Source organism: Pelobates fuscus, chromosome 13 (genome assembly GCF_036172605.1).
Source record: "Pelobates fuscus isolate aPelFus1 chromosome 13, aPelFus1.pri, whole genome shotgun sequence".
Classification (NCBI taxonomy): Eukaryota; Metazoa; Chordata; class Amphibia; order Anura; family Pelobatidae; genus Pelobates; species Pelobates fuscus.
Window position 1 is genome coordinate 37453135 of NC_086329.1, and position 19586 is coordinate 37472720.

The window sequence follows — 19586 nt, forward strand, 5'->3', positions numbered from 1 at the left end:
TATATGGAGACATTAACATTTTCAGCCTCCTAAAATATCTAATAATGATTACATCCAGCAAGGGCCATATATGAAACGTACTTGAAAATAACATTTTAATATAAAAGATACAATTGTACCAGTTTCTCTGGCTTTCCCCCAATAAGAGTTTGCCGGTTCTCTACAGTAAGCTATAGTTAGGGGTATCGAGAGAGATGAAAAAGAATATAGAGAGTAGAAATAAAACAGACACATAGAAACCAAGTCAGCTTCTGCATACTGTTGTGAAGTAAATAGTAGTTACAGAAGGGACATATAATATTTTGGTAATGCATACAAAGTTTTTTTAGCTGAGTTAGACTCCGTGCAAGCCTAAAACCCACATTTTCCTCATTAGTTCATGATGAGTCCAAAAAGGGCAAATGTGCTTTCACTTCCTTAATGAAACCACCCCTATTTACTAATAATAAAACCAATCGTTGGTCCATATTTCACACCCCTTCATTTGTGTATATAAAAAATAAATGTATTCACTTATGTGCAGCTACGAGTCTGTCTGGGTGTGTTTTATTTGATGGCTATGAGCATGTTTGTGTGTTTTATTTTGTTGATGTGAGTCTGTCTGTTTGTATTATTTTGTTGATGTAAGTCTGTCTGTGTGTTTTATTTGGCGGCTGTGAGTCTGTCTGTGTTTTATTTGGTGGCTGTGAGTCTGTGTTTTATTCGGGGGCTGTGATTCTGTGTGTGTTTAATTTGGGGGCTGTGAGTCTGTGTGTGTTTTATTTGGGGGCTGTGAGTCTGTGTGTGTTTTATTTGGGGGCTGTGAGTCTGTGTGTGTTTTATTTGGGGGCTGTGAGTCTGTGTGTGTTTTATTTGGCGGCTGTGAGTTTGTGTGTGTTTTATTTGGCGGCTGTGAGTCTGTGTGTGTTTTATTTGGCGGCTGTGAGTCTGTGTGTGTTTTATTTGGCGGCTGTAAGTCTGTGTGTGTTTTATTTGGCGGCTGTAAGTCTGTGTGTGTTTTATTTGGAGGCTGTGAGTCTGTGTGTGTTTTATTTGGTGGCTGTGAGTCTGTGTGTGTTTTATTTGGCGGCTGTGAGTCTGTGTGTGTTTTATTTGGCGGCTGTGAGTCTGTGTGAGTTTTATTTGGCGGCTGTGAGTCTGTGTGTGTTTTATTTGGCGGCTGTGAGTCTGTGTGTGTTTTATTTGGCGGCTGTGAGTCTGTGTGAGTTTTATTTGGTGGCTGTGAGTCTGTGTGTGATTTATTTGGCGGCTGTGAGTCTGTGTGTGTTTTATTTGGCGGCTGTGAGTCTGTGTGTGTTTTATTTGGCGGCTGTGAGTCTGTGTGAGTTTTATTTGGCGGCTGTAAGTCTGTGTGTGTTTTATTTGGCGGCTGTGAGTCTCTGTGTGTTTTATTTGGTGGCTGTGAGTCTGTGTGTGTTTTATTTGGCGGCTGTGAGTCTGTGTATGTTTTATTTGGCGGCTGTGAGTCTGTGTGAGTTTTATTTGGTGGCTGTGAGTCTGTGTGTGATTTATTTGGCGGCTGTGAGTCTGTGTGTGATTTATTTGGCGGCTGTGAGTCTGTGTGAGTTTTATTTGGCGGCTGTGAGTCTGTGTGTGTTTTATTTGGCGGCTGTGAGTCTGTGTGTGTTTTATTTGGTGGCTGTGAGTCTGTGTGTGTTTTATTTGGCGGCTGTGAGTCTGTGTGTGTTTTATTTGGTGGCTGTGAGTCTGTGTGTGTTTTATTTTGTGTCTGTGAGTCTCTACTTGTGTAATCGGTGCAGGAGGGGAGAAATTCATCATACACTTCAGTATACACTTATTTTAAGATTTTTTTATACTCTATACCCAGGAGTAATCTAATGTAATTGGTTTGATAGCCGGGTTCCAGACTGAACTAGAAACAAGGTCATATCTGCCTTTACAGCATTGCAACCTGTTATAGAAGATAACGTTGTAGAAAAAGTCAGATCAAGTATCTCTGCTTTTCCAAAAACTCTATATCATAGGTGATTAAAAGGTAGAACCCCGGATGTTTTCAAACTACAGATTCCATGATGCTTTGTCATTCTAAAGGCATGCAAAGCATGATGGGAGTTGTAGTTCTACAACAACTGGGCTGGGGATCTACCTTTTGGGCACCCCTGCTCTATGTAGTACCTCAAAATAATGGATATATTATACTCGGATTCACAAATCCTTTAAAATATAGTGCTGACTATTCCTTATTGCTGGTTCTAGATTAGTCATTTCTGCCTAGATCACCTGCTGGCCAACATGTGAATGTCTAAAAGCATGATTTTGTAAACTTTGTGTTGGGAAAGGATGTTAAATACCAACACACGCTCTAGTCCCACATTTAAGTGGCTTCTTCTAATTTCAAGCATATGCACAGTGCAAGTCTCAGAAGCGGAGAGTTTTGTTTTAGCTCTGTAACGCTCACGCACTGAAAATTCAAATGTAAAAGCACACATGGGCGCTCAATATTCCACTTTAGACTAAGTGAAGGGTGACTTGGACCTAGCTGACCTACTGCTTTATAGCAGGATGGACGACTGTGATGACCTCTTCCAGTTTATGAAGTCCTGTTTACTAGTTACCTTTCTCTGACGATGGTTTTTCATTTTTGTAGATTCTTCCTTCAACACACATGCAGGGATGAGCCTGTGAGAATGTTAAAACTAGACTTAGTTCTGTGTCATTGTCAGTTCTTTCAAGCCAAATGTTTTATACACCAATTACTAACATGAACTTAGACGGGCCACTCAATGCACCATAACTACTACAGCATGCCATGAGCCCTTGATGCCATCCAACTGACTATAGTCACCTAAATTACTTTAGCTAAATAAAACAGTTTTAGTGTATAGATCATTCCCCTGCAATTTCACTGCTCAATTCACTGTCATTTAGGAGTTAAATCACTTTGTTTCTGTTTATGCAGCCCTAGCCACACCTCCCCTGGCTATGATTGACAGAGCCTGCATGAAAAAAAACAACTGGTTTCACTTTCAAACAGATGTAATTTACCTTAAATAATTGTATCTCAATCTCTAAATTGAACTTTAATCACATACAGGAGGCTCTTGTAGGCTCTTGTAGGGTCTAGCAAGCTATTAACATAGCAGGAGATAAGAAAATCTTAATTAAACAGAACGTGCAATAAAGAAAGCCTAAATAGGGCTCTCTTTACAGGAAGTGTTTATGGAAGGCTGTGCAAGTCACATGCAGGGAGGTGTGACTAGGGTTCATAAACAAAGGGATTTAACTCCTAAATGGCAGAGGATTGAGCAGTGAGGCTGCATGGGCATGTTCTATACACCAAAACTGCTTCATTAAGCTAAAGTTGTTCAGGTTACTATAGTGTCCTTTTAAGTGTCAAACACTTATCTAGGTCCCCCAGGAGCCCACAGGCCAGCCCATCTTCACAGATTTCACTAAAGTGGAATTTCCCTTCCACCTAAATTGTATCAATTTTGTCCATATTTCAACGGAATTCATTGGTTGAGAGATGTCAGCCGACGCACTCAGCCAATTAATTCTTGTCACAGCTCCCGGCAGGTGCAGCCATGCTGTAAATATTGAAACTTACCTGATCGCTGCCCGATCCACATGTGCTCAAGCCACCGGCCAGTGTGGCGTTCTAAAAGGACCCTGGACGCTGCATCCCCATGCTGTCTTATAGCTCCTTATCCAACCATTTTAAAAATGGCGTGAACAGGTGTGCATCAACATGTCATCGACACACACGCATGTTGTGGGGTCACAAGGTCCATTCGGATCAATCGTAGTCTTAAGGGTTATTTCATTCTGCATGTTGGGTCATCCATTATCTGGACATCTCTATGAAGCCAGGCTGGACTAAGCTGTTCAAAAACATGGTAACTCTTCACAGTTGGATAGTGGCATGGCTCACCTGGTACCATAACTACTACAGAGAGCTATAGTGATTATCATGATTAGAGTACCACGAATCTTCAGGGAAAGTTATTGCCAATATATAAAAATGTATATAAAAACAGGTGCTATTTTCTACAAATTCTCCTGGACTTCTATGTTGCCATCATAACCAGCACTTTTAATTTTTCATCCTAAGTTGCATACCCCAATGTAGTCTGGTCCGGTTTACTGAAGCTACATAACATCTAATATATAAACTGTTACTCTTTTAAATTCCAAGAAACAAACTAAATGTATATCAGTAAGGCATGAACTAAGCACTCACCACAAGGACTCCATTGGTAATAACCTTGGTGGGCGGTTCATCGCTGGAAAACAAACAATCATGTCAATAATATCTGAGTATCGTTATGAAGATCAATTTGGCGGTGATAATGGTAATGTGCACCACATACTGCTTACCTTTCCTTGAGAAAAAACTCCAATTCTAATACCTCTTTGTTCTAGGGAAACAGATAAGAATGCATGGATAAGCTTATTAGATGTACATGTCCACAAATAGTAAAAAAAAAAAAATATATATATATATATATATATATATATACACACACACACACACATACTTTTGTGTCAAGCATGAAGTCTCTCTTGACGGTATGTCCAGGCTTGATGTTTCCTATGTCAAACACTACGGAGGACAGATGATCGTCGACCACAACATCTCTGTCATAAAGCTCCAACTCAAGTATGTTCTATAAAGAAGGGAATAACAAACATATATATATAAAAAAAAAAGTTATAAAGTGGAAGAAAAAAATATTAAAGGGAATATGCTACAAAAAATTTTTTTTCCATTGATTAATATTTAAATATACATTAATAAATGCAATTCAAAGTTAGATCAATTATAAGTGTCAAGTTTGCCTTTTCTGAATTAACCTCTTTACTACAAAGCTCCTATGGTAGCGGACTACATCCATTATAGCAGAGATGCCTAATTTTAGCCAGGCAACTGTACTTATTATATGTCCTTTCTAACCACACACACAGGCAATCAGGCATTAGTTTTATTTAATACTAAAATATAGTTAGAAAAATCAGTTCTCTTACATTTTGAAACAAGGCACATTGCATTCTAACACGGATTATAAATGTGTACATGTGATTAATGTACTCTTTTTAATATGCAATATATCTTCATATGTATAGGATATCAGTATCTGTAGATATGTTGGTTTAAAAAAATGTAAATAAAAAAATAAAAAAGTGGTGTGTACTGCTCTTTATTCTAGCAAATGCAATATCTCATGTCCTCACCTTGACCGCACCGTGAATACGATAATGAAAGGTTTCATTCCATTCCGGGTCACTGGAGTTATATATGACCTCTGTTCTAGAGGTCAAGGGGGATGCAGTGGGAAGACGCAACTGCACATAGCAATCAGCTTCCGATACTGGGGGCAAAGAAATTAGGGGTAAACAATGGGGAAAGATTAGAACAGAACAAGTTCGACTGGTAATAGAAGGGTATATTATACAGCGGACGTGAGAGAGAAAAATCTATAACAAAAAAGTATTTAAGCACACACTATAACAAAACTATAAGGAGCAAAAAGTGAAATATATTGAAATCAATATATGTATTCGTTATCAAGAACACTATTTTTCGCTTTATGTGTAATGTGAAAATGGTATGTGAATTCTTTTTTTTTCTTTACGTTAGTCATTAGTTTTTGCATTTTAAAACCTGAATTAGCCGTATGAAGGAAAACTAGCATATATGCAAATTAAATCAGGTATTTTGTGATTTTTCTGGATTTACTGAAGGCAATAAAACTCAGTCACTTACACAAGTCAGCTCCATGTATATTGCGTGCTCGGATAACCTTCACACTCAAGTCATAGTAGGGATGTACTTCTTTCTGTAACAAAGTTTCATCCATGTTAGATTTTAATTTATCAATCGTGATCAAGAATTAACAAATGATATATCAGTTTAACACTCTACATTGGCTACATACAGCAATGCGGAGGATGTCTCCAAAAACAGTCTGCAAGATACCTCTGATAATGAAATCTCCATTATTATGATCTGCCAAGAACCCTCAGTCTCACACGAAAAAACAAACAAACAAACAAAAAAAACAAAAAAAACATACCCACTAACCGGGGAAAAAGAATATAAAAGCTGTGTTTCACCTCGGTCTTGTGGTTCCATGGGTAGGAGTAATAATACTAGTTTATCAAAGGGTAACAATTTTTCTAAATGTAGGACCAAAGCTTTTGAGATAACGCTAAACCTATCCAGTATTGTGAATACTCTGTCAATAACACATTGACAACAAACCATAAATTGTGTTACCTTATCTTCATGTGACTCGTCATTTTCTTTTAAAATGATATTGAAGACTTGGAAAAATACATCACAAATTTAATTCAGTCTTGTCTTTTAATTCTATATTAAATATTTAGTATATTACATCACAGTTCAATTCAGTTGAGAATGGTATATAAGTTTGCGTATTATATGCGAACAGTCTCAGCTACACCATCGAGTGTGTAATGCAATCCGTTGGTGGGTGATCTGAACTTTACTATGAATATAGAGGCCCTCTTTTTGCTAATCATGCGGGCCAGAAGAATTTTGTTAGCATTAGTGTGAATAAAGGTCTTTGACTGTAGGACTGCATGTGCGCCCTGTCTAGGGTATGTATTGCGTTAAAGAGGTGAGTGATCTGTGCTGTGTAGTGTGGACCCATTTCAGGGCTGTTCCCCTAGCAAGAAGCCTCTCATAAGTTTATAATGCATTTATGCTCCTCCCACTGGACCAGAGGAGAAAGGTCACCAGTGTCATTTTCCTCAAAATATTGGGTCAGTCTCATCTTTACTTCCCCAGCCACTGTCTTATCAGAGTGAAGAGTCTCATCAAGTCTCCAGTTAGATGTTTTAAGTGGACACAGCAGATTAGTCAAGACCATCGTCACAGGTGCATGGTCCATCCACGTCGCGGGGCCAATCTGGACCCCATTTAGGTCTGTAAAGTTGTAGTAGGTAAAAAATAATGAATTCAATCAAGAATTTGTCTTATGTGACGTTAAATAGACTGTGTAGTCTCTATCCTCGGGGTGTGTTTGTGGAAAGTCTTGGCAACAGAGTGTGAGATAGATGACCTTTCTAACGAGGTATCGAGAGACGGATACTGCGCAATTTTTAAATCATCTCCTAATATCAAGCAGCCCTATGTGAAATACATCAAAACCCTAATAGCGGTCTTCATGAAGCTATCCTGTGTGTTGTTAGGGGCATAGAAGTTTGTCAGTGTATATGGTTTTACCAAGATGGTCGCCCTTAACCAGGATGTATTTACCCACCATCTGACAGAGTTTCTGTTGGAACACAAGGCAGGAATGACAGTTCCTCTTTAAGTGAACTTGTGCAACTATTTTAACCAGCATAAGGTATGCCAAACCAAGAGTCTTATCCTGTGACTGTCAGCCGCAGTCAGGGTCACACGTAAGCAAAAACTCCAAAAAGGGTTATTCAATAAAGTGAGGATTTCCAGGAACTCAAAGAGTATTTAAAATGTAAGGCCAAAATAGCTTAACTGGAACAATTCTCCAGGTCAACTATCTTTGCAGCTCAGCTAGTTTGGCCTCGAATTTGATATTCAGTTTGAATTCACTTTGAATCCCTGACAATTCTCCTTTCGTAAATCAACCTGTAAGAGAGTTGGCCAGTGTTTGGGATTTTAGATTTTTTCTTACAAAGAAGAAGAATTTACCACAGCCATGTAGCTGGCTTTCAGATGTCCATAGGGAGGTAGTGAGATTATTTTTTTCACATGTGATTAAAGAATATTCCTTTTTTTATTTTTACTTTTTTTAACAGCACTTATTTACGTATCTGCCCAAAATTTGTGAACTAGGTAGTTTTTTTTTTTTTACTAAAACTGGGTTTTATTATTTTATTTTTAATATAATATTTTTTATTTTGTCTTACAAAAGAACAGTAAACAAAGAAACACATACAATACCCTTACTTCATATCATATCAAGAAAACCTCTTGAAAAAAAACGGTTGAAGAAGTACAGAAAAGTGACAGACTAAGCCTGCTTAAATATAAACCATCTACTGGGCCAAAGGACACTAACCAAGTATCTTTTATATGTGATTTTAATTCAAAAAGCCATATTTTTAAGAAAACTGTGAACAAATATTGGCCAATTTTAAAGGAAGATCCATTTTTAAACACAATCCTATCTGATCGCCCTAGGATTATCTACAGGGGGTGAAAAACCTGAGAGATAATCTAGTGCACAACCATATTAAACAAAATCAATCTACACAAAGTTTGTTTAATTAATCCCCAGGATTCTATGCGTGTGGCATATGTGGTGCCTGTAAGAATACGGGAAGTAAGAAAAGAGTGACTAGGAAATTCCAAAACCCTCCGCATACCCAAGAAACCTATAATATTAGGGATTTAATTACGTCACTCCAAAAGAGTTATATATTTGATAGTATGTACATGTGGGCTAGGCTATATAGGTAGGACTGCAAGGCCTCTTCAAGTTCGTATGCAAGAACATATAAGAAATATTAAAAAAAGGTTTTGAAAAACATAGCCTGTCCTTACATTTTAAACAGAAACATAATCAGGACCCCACAAAATTACAGTTCACTGGTATTCAACTGGTTAAAACTAATTGGAGAGGAGACGATCTCATAAAAAAAAAAAAATGGAGATGAAATGATGAGATGGAGATGAAATGGATTTTCAATCTAAACACATTAACCCCAGGAGGTCTTAATAGTGACTTTGAAATATGCCATTTCATTTAACTTCTTCATTCCATCTGTTCTTTTCTGGAAACGGATATTGATCATTAAATATAGCACTTTATGTATATGTAATGTAAATGAGAATGTCAACAATCTATGTGGAAACAAGGGGGGAATGAGAAAGGAAAAGGGAGGGATTATTGATATAATGAGATGTTCTTTTTACATATATATATTTTTTTGTATATATATGTATTTTTTTTATATCCCTCTATGTTATCTTCTATATCCCAGTATTTTTAAAACTTGGAAATAGAAGAAAGAGGACCAGAATTCATCGGGTTATATTTAAAAAAAAAACAAAAAAAAAGTTATGTTTATATTTTTATAGTTGACATTGTCATTATTTATATGATGAATTATGTATAATATATTCACATGTCCCTTTTCTCTATTTTCTTCCCCTTTGTTTTTTGTCTTTCGCCCCTATTTGGAAATGTGTGGTGAGATTGGAAGTTCCCTATAAGGTAGTATGGGCAAGCTACTTTTTAAAAATCTGCCAGTATACCTGCTCGTTTTGGAAGTGACGAGCGGATTCATTCCGCCGCGTCACTTCCGGCTTCCAACTCAGGGTGTTTACCCACAAGAAAAATGGCCGCGGTGAATACGGAAGTGACGCGGACTGGGAGACCGCGCCACTCCCGATCACCCTAATGGATTACAGGTGAGGTACTCCACCTCACTACACACAGCAATCCGATTGGACTATGAGAATGAAGGACCGCTCACCGAAAAAAAGAACGGCAGATTTAAGCAGCAAGGCAACGGATACAGTAAACCCGATTGAAAAAGCCCACAGTATGTGGGTGAAACGCGTCTCGGAGCTGAAGCCATCAACTGGGACTTTACATTTATCTTTTATCATCACAGTATTATTTTATTATCTTTTGATTTTAAACTTATAATAAATTTATTTTTTACTGCATCCCATTGGCTTTCTATCCTATCTTGCTGCTAAAGAAGGGTAGGTGCCCCCCTCCAGAGGCACCCAAGTCTACCATCTAGAGCCAGGTTCTCATTGGCTCAAAATAAGGTGAGCACTACCATAACTACTGTATGTGCAATTGCAAGTTGAAACATAGTACACTAGGAGGTTTCTCCCTTTTTTCTCTCCTTCTCTCCCTGAGGAAATCCATTCCAGTTAAAGAGTGCAGTGTCTCCATACGACACTACTGTGGAAGTGATTTGAGCCTGTCCTCTCTGAGGCTCTAATCCATGTGAGTTTGATTATTGACAAATTATCACAATATCCTCGCTATCTACAGATTTACACTATATTGTGTTGTATTGTTTTTGTTTCACTTTCATGTATCAACATATACCTGAGATTTAACCCTAAGTCAGGGTAAGTGTGAATATATAGCGCTCCACTCACTTGACTAGTAAGACCTGTATTCGTATCCAGTCCATACTAGACTCACTTTGGTTCATTCCTCTTTAAGTGTACTTGTGCAACTACTTTAACCAGCATAAGGTATGCCAAACCAAGAGTCATATCCTGTGACTGTCAGCCGCAGTCAGGGTCACGCGTAAGCAAAAACTCCAAAAAGGGTTATTCAACAAAGTGAGGATTTCCAGGAACTCAAAGAGTATTTAAAATGTAAGGCCAAAATAGCTTAACTGGAACAATTCTCCAGGTCAACTATCTTTGCAGCTCAGCTAGTTTGGCCTCGAATTTGATATTCAGTTTGAATTCACTTTGAATCCCTGACAATTCTCCTTTCGTAAATCAACCTGTAAGAGAGTTGGCCAGTGTTTGGGATTTTAGATTTTTTCTTACAAAGAAGAAGAATTTAACACAGCCATGTAGCTGGCTTTCAGATGTCCATAGGAAGGTTGCGAGATTATTTTTTTCACATGTGATTAAAGAATATTCCTTTTTTTTATTTTTAATTTTTTTAACAGCACTTATTTACGTATCTGCCCAAAATTTGTGAATTTGTTTTTTCTTTTACTAAAACTGGGTTTTATTATTTTATTTTTAATATAATATTTTTTATTTTGTCTAACAAAAGAACAGTAAACAAAGAAACACATACAATGCCCTTACTTCATACATACATCCCACATACATGTTTACAAGACATTTTACTTACTACAGTAACATAACATTAGCATCTGGGAGAACTGTTGGAGTATTGTAGGCTAGGTTACTTGAGAGGTATTTCTTTATCTATTCACATCGATCCATCTTATCGATAGATAAGTACAAAAAAGGCTCGATCTGTTTATCTAGTGTCTAAACACTGGGTTTTAGTAAATTAACAAGAAAGAAACTGACGAAAGCCAAGCACAGAGAGATGGACACAGGTTTCTTCAGGAAGGAAGAGATCTTTATTCGATTCACTGACCGGGACTCAGAGGGACTAATGTCACCAAAAAACAGCAAAGTCTGAGCCCTGATCATACAGTGTAGGCAGTGGCGGATCCAGAGCCTGATCTCGGGAGGGGCACTTGTAGATTATTTAACCCCTTAAGGACACACGACATGTGTGACATGTCATGCTTCCCTTTTATTCCAGAAGTTTGGTCCTTAAGGGGTTAAAGAAATAATCCAGACACAATAACCACTACAGCTCAGTGTAGTGGTTATGGTGTCTATAGTGCCGGGACCCCCTCCCAGAGTAAGTAGTCAAACCGTTTAAGAACAGTTTGACAACTTACCTGAAGTCTGCTGGGAAATGGGGTGTAGTAGTGCATAGGAGCAGTAGTGTGTGTGACTGGTGCAATGTGTAAGGGGTGCAGTGTGTGTGTGTGTGAGGGGGACAGTGTGTGAGCGTGTGTGAGAGCGGCAGTGTATGTCAGGGATGCAGTGTATGTGTGGGACAGTATGTGTGTGTAACAGTTGCAGTGTGTGTGTGTGTGTGTGAGTATTGCAGTGTATGTGTGAGTGTGGGCAATGTGTGTATATGGGGCGGCAGTGTATGGGGGCAGTGTGTGTGTATGGGGGCAGTGTGTGTATGAGGGGGCAGTATGGGGGGCAGTACGGGTCTATGGGGGTCAGTGTGTGTGTATGGGGGTCAGTGTGTGTGTATGGGGGGCAGTGTGTGTGTATGGGGGGCAGTATGGGGGCAGTGTGTGTGTATGGGGGCTGTGTGTGTGTGTGATATAAGTGTATGGCGGCTTTTTTTTTTTTAATATATATATATATATATATATATTTTTTTATTTAAATAAATATTCTATGTCCCTCCTCCCTTCTTACCTTTACTGGGGGGAGGGGGGACATTTCCCTGGTTGTCCAGTGGGCGATTCATTGGTGGTCCCAGTGGGGAGAGTGAACTCTAGCCCACGCTCCCGGGCTAGAGTTCACTCTCGCGAGATTTGGAGCGTTGCCGTGGTAACCGCGGCAACGCTCCAAATCTCTCGAGAGGAGGACCCGGAGGAGCTGCAGCCTGACCTCCGGGTCCTCCCTCTCACTCCCTCCCCTGCCGGCCGCCAGCACAGTGCCTGCGGACCGGGGAGGGAGATCTGTGATCTCTCCTCCGGTCCGTACGCACACTGCAGGGCGGGGAGGGAGAGGGAGACCGTCGGTATTCTCGGGGGGGGCAATTGCCCCGTTGCCCCCCCCCTGGATCCGCCACTGAGTGTAGGTCCCTTATATTAGCATGTAGCTCCTCCCATAATCAGTTCAACCTACACATACTCTTATCCATCAACCGAATAGAGACTAAATTCCTGTTTGACCACATGGCTTGCCCAGCACAATGGAGGAGGGGAATACTCGTATATCCTGTATTCCTGCACATGCTCCTTACACTACTGATTGTATCGTTGCCAACGTGCAACCAACCGACCCATACATCAGCATATGCACGTGCACATACCACGTGGCAATCTCGGCCTACTAAATTTATTTTTACCGAGATTCCACCACAAACACACTTGCAAACTTCTGACCAGTTAGCCGAACTGCAGCAATACCTCCAAAATTAGTTTAGTTGAGTTTTATTTTTAAACTGTCCCGCAACTATACCTTAAGTGCAACAACTCTTAACCCCTTAAGGACCAAACTTCTGGAATAAAAGGGAATCATGACATGTCACACATGTCATGTGTCCTTAAGGGGTTAAATTACTATATCATATAACATTATGAGTAAAATTGCAAATTCACACATTTAGCCTTTCCGTGATGAATTGTTACATTTTGCACGTACTGAAGAGGATAGATACAGGACAATTATAGGAGACCTATCACACAACGCTAAGTGACACAAATGGACAATCTAAATAGAAAACAGCTCATTAAAACAAAAGCTGGAGATGTGGACAGCACAACGTAGACATATCTTGTTATATATTGGTCATGTCCAAAGCTTTCCTCTTTATGATCAGCTATGCGGGAGATGATACATTTTCCTCTTAGACATGTTTCCCCGCCATGTCGAGGCTATCTTATAAGTATCACTATGCACATACTGATAGCAGCAAAAATATGCATTGCTTCAAGATGAAAGCAAGTTATAGACAGACAGACGGCGACTCGGCTTTACAAGGAGATGTTATCACGTATTTTGGGAAATATGCCCAGGATTAGGAAGGTCTGGCAGAAATGGTCGGGCCAATATCTCAACCCATGACCTCCTTTTAGAAAGGTAAGGATGCCGCCCCACCCCCACCAAACATTTTTCCCATATTTGGTGCCATTCAACCTCTTCATATCCAGTGAAGGATTAAGACTCCATGGGGCCTGAGGCGGTTTACCTGTTTGTGACCCACAATGCATTTTTCACACAGAGATGGGGGCAAGCAAATTCCTGGTTTCGTAGCTATTATCTAAACTCTGGGCCCTAAGTGACTACCTAGGGACTACTTACAGTTAATTCTGCTCTGTTCAGGTCTTTTATGTTATATATGACTGTTTGTTTTGTGATCGCTGGTTCTGACTATTAGACCTATTGTATGATTACCACTCCAAAGCAGCCTAAAACAATCTGCTATGTATTTATTCTATTTTAGCTGAATGGTTTTCTCCAACCCTTTTTCATGTTTGATAGAATAGTGCCCAGTATTCTATAGGTCCCCTCTACAAATATGCTAAAGCAGCATTTTTAAAATGTTTTACTTACCTTAATCCAGTGCTGGGAGGAGCCATTGGGGCTGCTCGGCGCACCTCCATCTAACATCACGAGACCCGAGCCAAGGTTGGAGGGTTTGACTGGCTCAAATAAGCGCAAAATGAAGTGAGGCCGGATTTAAAAATTTAAAAAGCGAATGAGATTGGCCAGTTTTTAAGCACAGAATTGACATTCGGCAGCCTGGAGCAGAGTTCTAGACTGCCTAATTCACATGTGCTGGGAGTGCAATTTGCCCCAGCATTCAATTAAAAATATCTCAGGATGGCAGTGTTTTAAGCAGAAACACTGCACATCTAGACTCCTATTACCATAACCACTTCAAAAATTAGAAGAGGTTGGAATAACCCTTTAAACTCTTTAGAGTACACTGTCATGTTTCAGTTGGTATATTTTTCCATGTAATTGGAACTTCAATAAAAATGATATATTGTGGAAAAAATGCAAAATATAAAAGAATCTGCATAAAAATAAATATAAAGAAGATGTATAAGTAAATATATACTTGGTCAATGAATAGATATTTCTTTAGAACATTTTCAGAATGATTTGTAATGTGTAACTCTCTATTGTTTTATATTCCATATAAAATGTGTAAAATTATATTGGCGTTCCAGGACAAATATGAAAACTAGAAAAGTTTACAAATATTTTCCCCGGTAAAACACTTCCAGGATTATTCCCTAAAACCAAAATTTGTTAGGAAATTACCAGTGAAATGCACATTTTAGTCAAAAATTTCACAATTGTAAAAATAAATCTGTAACTTGTTTTTTGTTCCACCAGGACTATATTGCCCTAGAAAATAGAACATTCACGTTTCACGCCCTGGTTTAATAAACAACCCTGTTTATAATTAAAATACAATTTCAGAGCAGAGTTGGTGAAACACGGGTACAGTATATAATCTTTTAAACGAAACCAGTAGTTTGCAAATTGTGTAGGTGACAAATTATACTTGGAACGGATTTCATTTGTATCACATGTGTAGATTAATACATAGAATTATCTGAAGAGCATCCATGGTTGGCCACTGGAGATGACTCAAACCACCAGGAATTGTCACAAGGGAATTACAAAGTTTACACCAGAATAGTTGACTTGGGGGAAAAAAAAAATAAACTTCCCTAAATCCCAGTTTTCAATTGAATCACTTTTCCGTATAATTTGAAATTCAGTTTGAATTCACATATAATTCCTGGACTGGCTCCCTTAGGATGCAAAACATAAGAGAGAGAAAAAAAAAGACAATAACTGAGAAAGCTGAAGATTTCAAGTGTTTATAAGGAACCCCGCTGTCTTGTCAGATATTTGGCTGCACCCCTAGTTATTTGTAAAACGTGGCAAATAGTTCTTCGTGTTTTTCCTCATTAATAAAATGTACATTAAATACATTTAGATTGTAAGCTCACGGGCAACGGGGGCCTCTGCCTTTTGTATTGGTATCGGTTTATATTGTATTGTCTTTTCCCCCCAAGTGTGCAGGGCTGCGGAATATGTTGGCGCCTTATAAATTCCAGTAATAAATAGATAATAAATAAAATATTTCTCACTTTGTGAATTCAGACTCTCTAAAGAACCAGTGAAAGCTAGCCGTGGTGTGATGTAATTCCAGTAAAATACAAGTTTAGCAGGCTAAGATTGCCACAAGGCATATGTATGTATATGTGTTTGTAGTATCAGTTGGTTAATTACACGTAGCTAAGATACTGTCATCACTGTACTGACCAGGTGCAGGAATGTAAGAACTGGAATTACGCGTCCCTCTCCTTTGTATCAGATGAGCCACGTGGTTAGACCGGATGGATGAGTTTAGACTCTATTCATTAAATAGGTTAAGGGTATGTGTGGGTGTAGTTAATTGTGGGAGGAGCTACAGTGCTATATAAGGAATGTACTCTATGTATTCAGTACTCAGACTTTGCTGTATTTTGGTGACGCTAGTCCCTCTGAGTCCCGATCGGTGATCCAATAAAGAATCTCTTCCTTCCTGAAGAAACCTGTGTCCATCTCTCTGTGCTTGGCTTCCGTCAGTTTCTCCGGTATCATTTGGTGCATTGGCCGGGAAGCTCATCGTTCAACGGTAGCTGAGAGGCAGAGGCGTGAGACGGTCTATCTTTGCCCACGTTCTCTACGGCTGCACCCCTGAACTTCTGCGTGGACCTCCCTTCGTCTCGGCGCCACTGGTCTGTTGTCCAGGAGATCATCGGCCTCTACGTGAGAAGTGCTGGGGTGTCCCCGTCGATGAGTGTGAACTCAGGTTCAGGAACGAGGAGGTAAGACAACTGCTGTTTTAGACGGCAGGACCCACTAGGGGTATACCGATTGTGCGGTAGGCCCAAAGGGGTTTTGAATCTGTGTATCTGCCCCCTCTGTCGGAGGGAAGGAGCGAAGGCGCACCGCTCGATCGAACGCTCTTTAGTCAGACCGTTTGATTTGGTTAGTCAGGCGGGGTCCTGGTGTAAATAGCCCTAGCCGGACACCGGTGTCTTGTCTAGACTAGCGTTCTAGGGTGTATATTACGTTCGCTAGGTCGGAGGGACCGGGAGACTAAGCGGCGCCTGTGTAAATTCGGTTCGCTAGTTCTCATCCTATCTGGGCTAAGTGGGAAGGCGTGTAAATTTGGAACCCACTAGACTTTTGATAGTACGACTAAGAGGCGCCTGTGTAAATTCGGATCTCTAGCTCGTTGTATAGTGCGACTAAGAGGCGCCTGTGTAAATTCGGTTCTCTAGCTCGCTATGTATATGTGGTGATTGGGCAGTGTGGCTAACCAAAACGGGTGTATATAGTTTTAGGTAGTCCATTCAAGGTACTGGCCAATAGTTTAGTTGGGAATTGTAAATGTGTTAATGATTGTTTAGTAAAGTGTATATCTTGTTAGATAGCGCGAGCTCAGCCGTCTAGCGAGAGTGTTAATAGTGTGTTGCTGTATTATAGTGCACGGTACCATAACCCTGTATATTTACTGACATTATATAATAAGTACTAATCATTGTCGTCCATTGCATGTTTAACACCATAACCACTAATAATTGTATTGTGACCTTAACTTGTGCTTTGACCTATGCTAACCGTACTGTAACCGCTATTTGTAAAAGACGATGTTACTGGGGTGTGTTATAGACGGGTAATTCGTATATAGAGAATTATAGCGTGGGTGACTGTATAGTTACGCCAAAGGGCATAATATTGATTATATAGTGACTGGTGTAACAGCTGTGTGTGTACGGGAATTCCCTGAGTGTTTATTGTTATTGTGTACGTTTCACTTGGTAACCGTACCACGTGGTGCTGTTGCCAGAGGAAACGGGTGTGACTGTTGAATAGTACGCGTGTATAGTATTCGTTGTCGACGACGTTCCATTGTTAAGTATGGGTGCGTCGCAGTCAACGATTCCGGATCCCTTAGGATGTATGGTTAAGAATTTTAAAAAGGGATTCAAAGTTTGTGATTTTGGGGTAAAGATGTCTCCTGTACGTTTGGTCACTTTGTGTACTAGGGAGTGGCCTACTTTGGTTGCGGCATGGCCGCCACGTGGCAGTTTGGATCCAACTCTGGTACAGCGCTTACACGTGGCTGTATCGGGTAGGCCTGAACTTTACGGCCAGTTTCCTTATATTGACTGTTGGAGACAGGCCGTAAATGACTCGCCAAAATGGCTCCGGACATGCCACGAGGAACAGTGTCGCCTCATGGTAGCTAGGACTTGTTCGTCCACTAGGGCTGGTGTTAGGCCCATTTTGGACACGCCCCCTGAGTCCGAGATCCCTTTGCCGCCCCCTTACTTTCCGGTAAGAGGAAGTGACGCAAATACAGGAAGTCCTGTAACCCTTCCCTCATTACCCTCATCCACTTCCGCTTCCTCCTCCAGTACAGGATCCACCCCCCCTCATACTAAATCTCCCCTTCCGGAACCAGAACCCACCCCCATTAGAAACGAATATCCTGATTTGGCGCCACTTCAGACTTCCGGTCAAGCTTCATCTAGCTCGGCCCGAAGTGTTCTATTCACTACCTTTTCCCAAAACCAACCTCCCACATCCCCATACCCTATATCTCCCCGACCGGAACCCATGACTGACGCTTCCCTACGTAGCCCCATCCAAACCCGACAGTTGACTGGTGCCCAACAATTAAAGCACTATCAGATGCCTCTTCGCTTAAATCCCGGGTCAGCTTATATCGATGCCGCAGGTCAAATGGCACACGCTGACCCTGTCTTCGTATATGTCCCTTTCACCACTACCGACCTTTTAAACTGGAAGACCCATAATTCCTCGTATACTGAGAAACCACAAGCCATGACTGATCTGTTCACCTCAATAGTACAGACACATAATCCGACATGGGCTGATTGCCAGCAGTTATTAATGACTTTATTTAACAATGAGGAAAGGACAAGAATAAATCAAGCAGCCATTAAAGCATTAGAGGATAGAGCCCGTGCTTTGAACCAAGCTAATCCAGCAGCATGGGCCGCAACACATTATCCCAACACTGATCCCGATTGGAACGTAAATGGTGCTGATATGGTTCAACTCAGAGCCTATAGAGACGCTATAATTGCTGGCATGAAAGCCGGAGGAAAGAAAGCCATTAACATGTCGAAGACAGTTGAGGTGATCCAGAAAAGCGATGAAGCGCCCAGTGTCTTTTATGACCGATTATTGGAGGCATACCGCTTGTATACCCCCTTTAATCCGGAAGACGCAGACAATTCCCGAATGGTTAACTCCGCCTTTGTCAGCCAAGCATACGGAGATATTAAGCGCAAGCTACAAAAGTTAGAAGGGTTTGCAGGTATGTCCATCACCCAACTAATGGAGGTAGCAAATAAGGTCTATATGAACAGGGATACAGAAAGTAAGAAAGAGGAAGAGCGCAAGATGCGTAAAAAGGCTGATATGCTAGCGGTAGCGATCGCAGGCGTAGATAAACGGGGCCCAGATAGAGGCAATAATAGATGGAGTAGGGAGCCTTTGAGTAGGGATCAATGCGCGTATTGCAAGGAAGAAGGGCATTGGAGGAACGAATGTCCGCAAAGAGAGCAGTACGAGAGAGACCAACCCAGGGCAGGCTACGGAAACTTTAGAGGTAGAGCGAGAGGTAGAGGAGGCCCCGGAGGGAGTAATGGTTATAGAGGGAGTAATGGGAACAGAGGAAGTGTTAGGGAAGACAGGTATATTCCAGCAGCGCAAAGGTCCCGCGATAGAGAAGGTAGGGACTTTGTAGGATTGGCTGACACTGTCATGGAGGACTATTGATACCGACCGGGCTCCTTCCCCCTTGGTCGAGCGGAGCCTATGGTCGATGTATCAATAGGGGGGAAAAGGAGTGCGTTCATGATCGACACTGGTGCTGAACATTCAGTGGTGACTAATCTAGTTGCTCCTCCATCTGGAAGGACTATTACTGTGATAGGAGCAACTGGAAGAAGTGCTGAAAAACCGGTTCTTAAAAGTCGACTCTGTACATTGGGAGGCCACGTAGTAAAACACCAATTCCTTTATATGCCTGAATGTCCAGTCCAATTGCTGGGACGTGATATGCTATCAAAATTACAAGCGCAGATTACGTTCCTACCAAATGGAACAACATCCTTAAAGTTTAATGGACCTTCAGGTATTATGACTTTATCCGTACCAAAGGAAGAAGAGTGGCGACTTTATACAGTGTTGACTAGCCAAAACCCTAGGAGTGATGAGACATTGTTTAACATACCAGGAGTTTGGGCAGAGAACAACCCACCAGGACTGGCCCGCAATATTCCACCAATAAAAATTGAAC

General features: G+C 40.6%; 1 protein-coding gene across 2 annotated transcripts in view; it reads right to left on the reverse strand.

Moving 5' to 3' along the window:
• The window catches only part of PLA2G4F (phospholipase A2 group IVF), a 39067-nt gene that overhangs the window by 12974 nt on the left and 6507 nt on the right, over positions 1-19586 (reverse strand). The window contains exons 2-7 of one of the 2 annotated variants that reach the window (XM_063440208.1): positions 5726-5798; positions 5194-5330; positions 4500-4628; positions 4339-4379; positions 4202-4244; positions 2577-2640 (exon numbers count right to left, since the gene is read on the reverse strand). In XM_063440208.1, the coding sequence (XP_063296278.1) occupies positions 2577-2640; positions 4202-4244; positions 4339-4379; positions 4500-4628; positions 5194-5330; positions 5726-5798 (487 nt within the window). The remainder of the gene's footprint in view (positions 1-2576; positions 2641-4201; positions 4245-4338; positions 4380-4499; positions 4629-5193; positions 5331-5725; positions 5799-19586) is intronic. The other variant, XM_063440209.1, reaches the window with a different exon arrangement.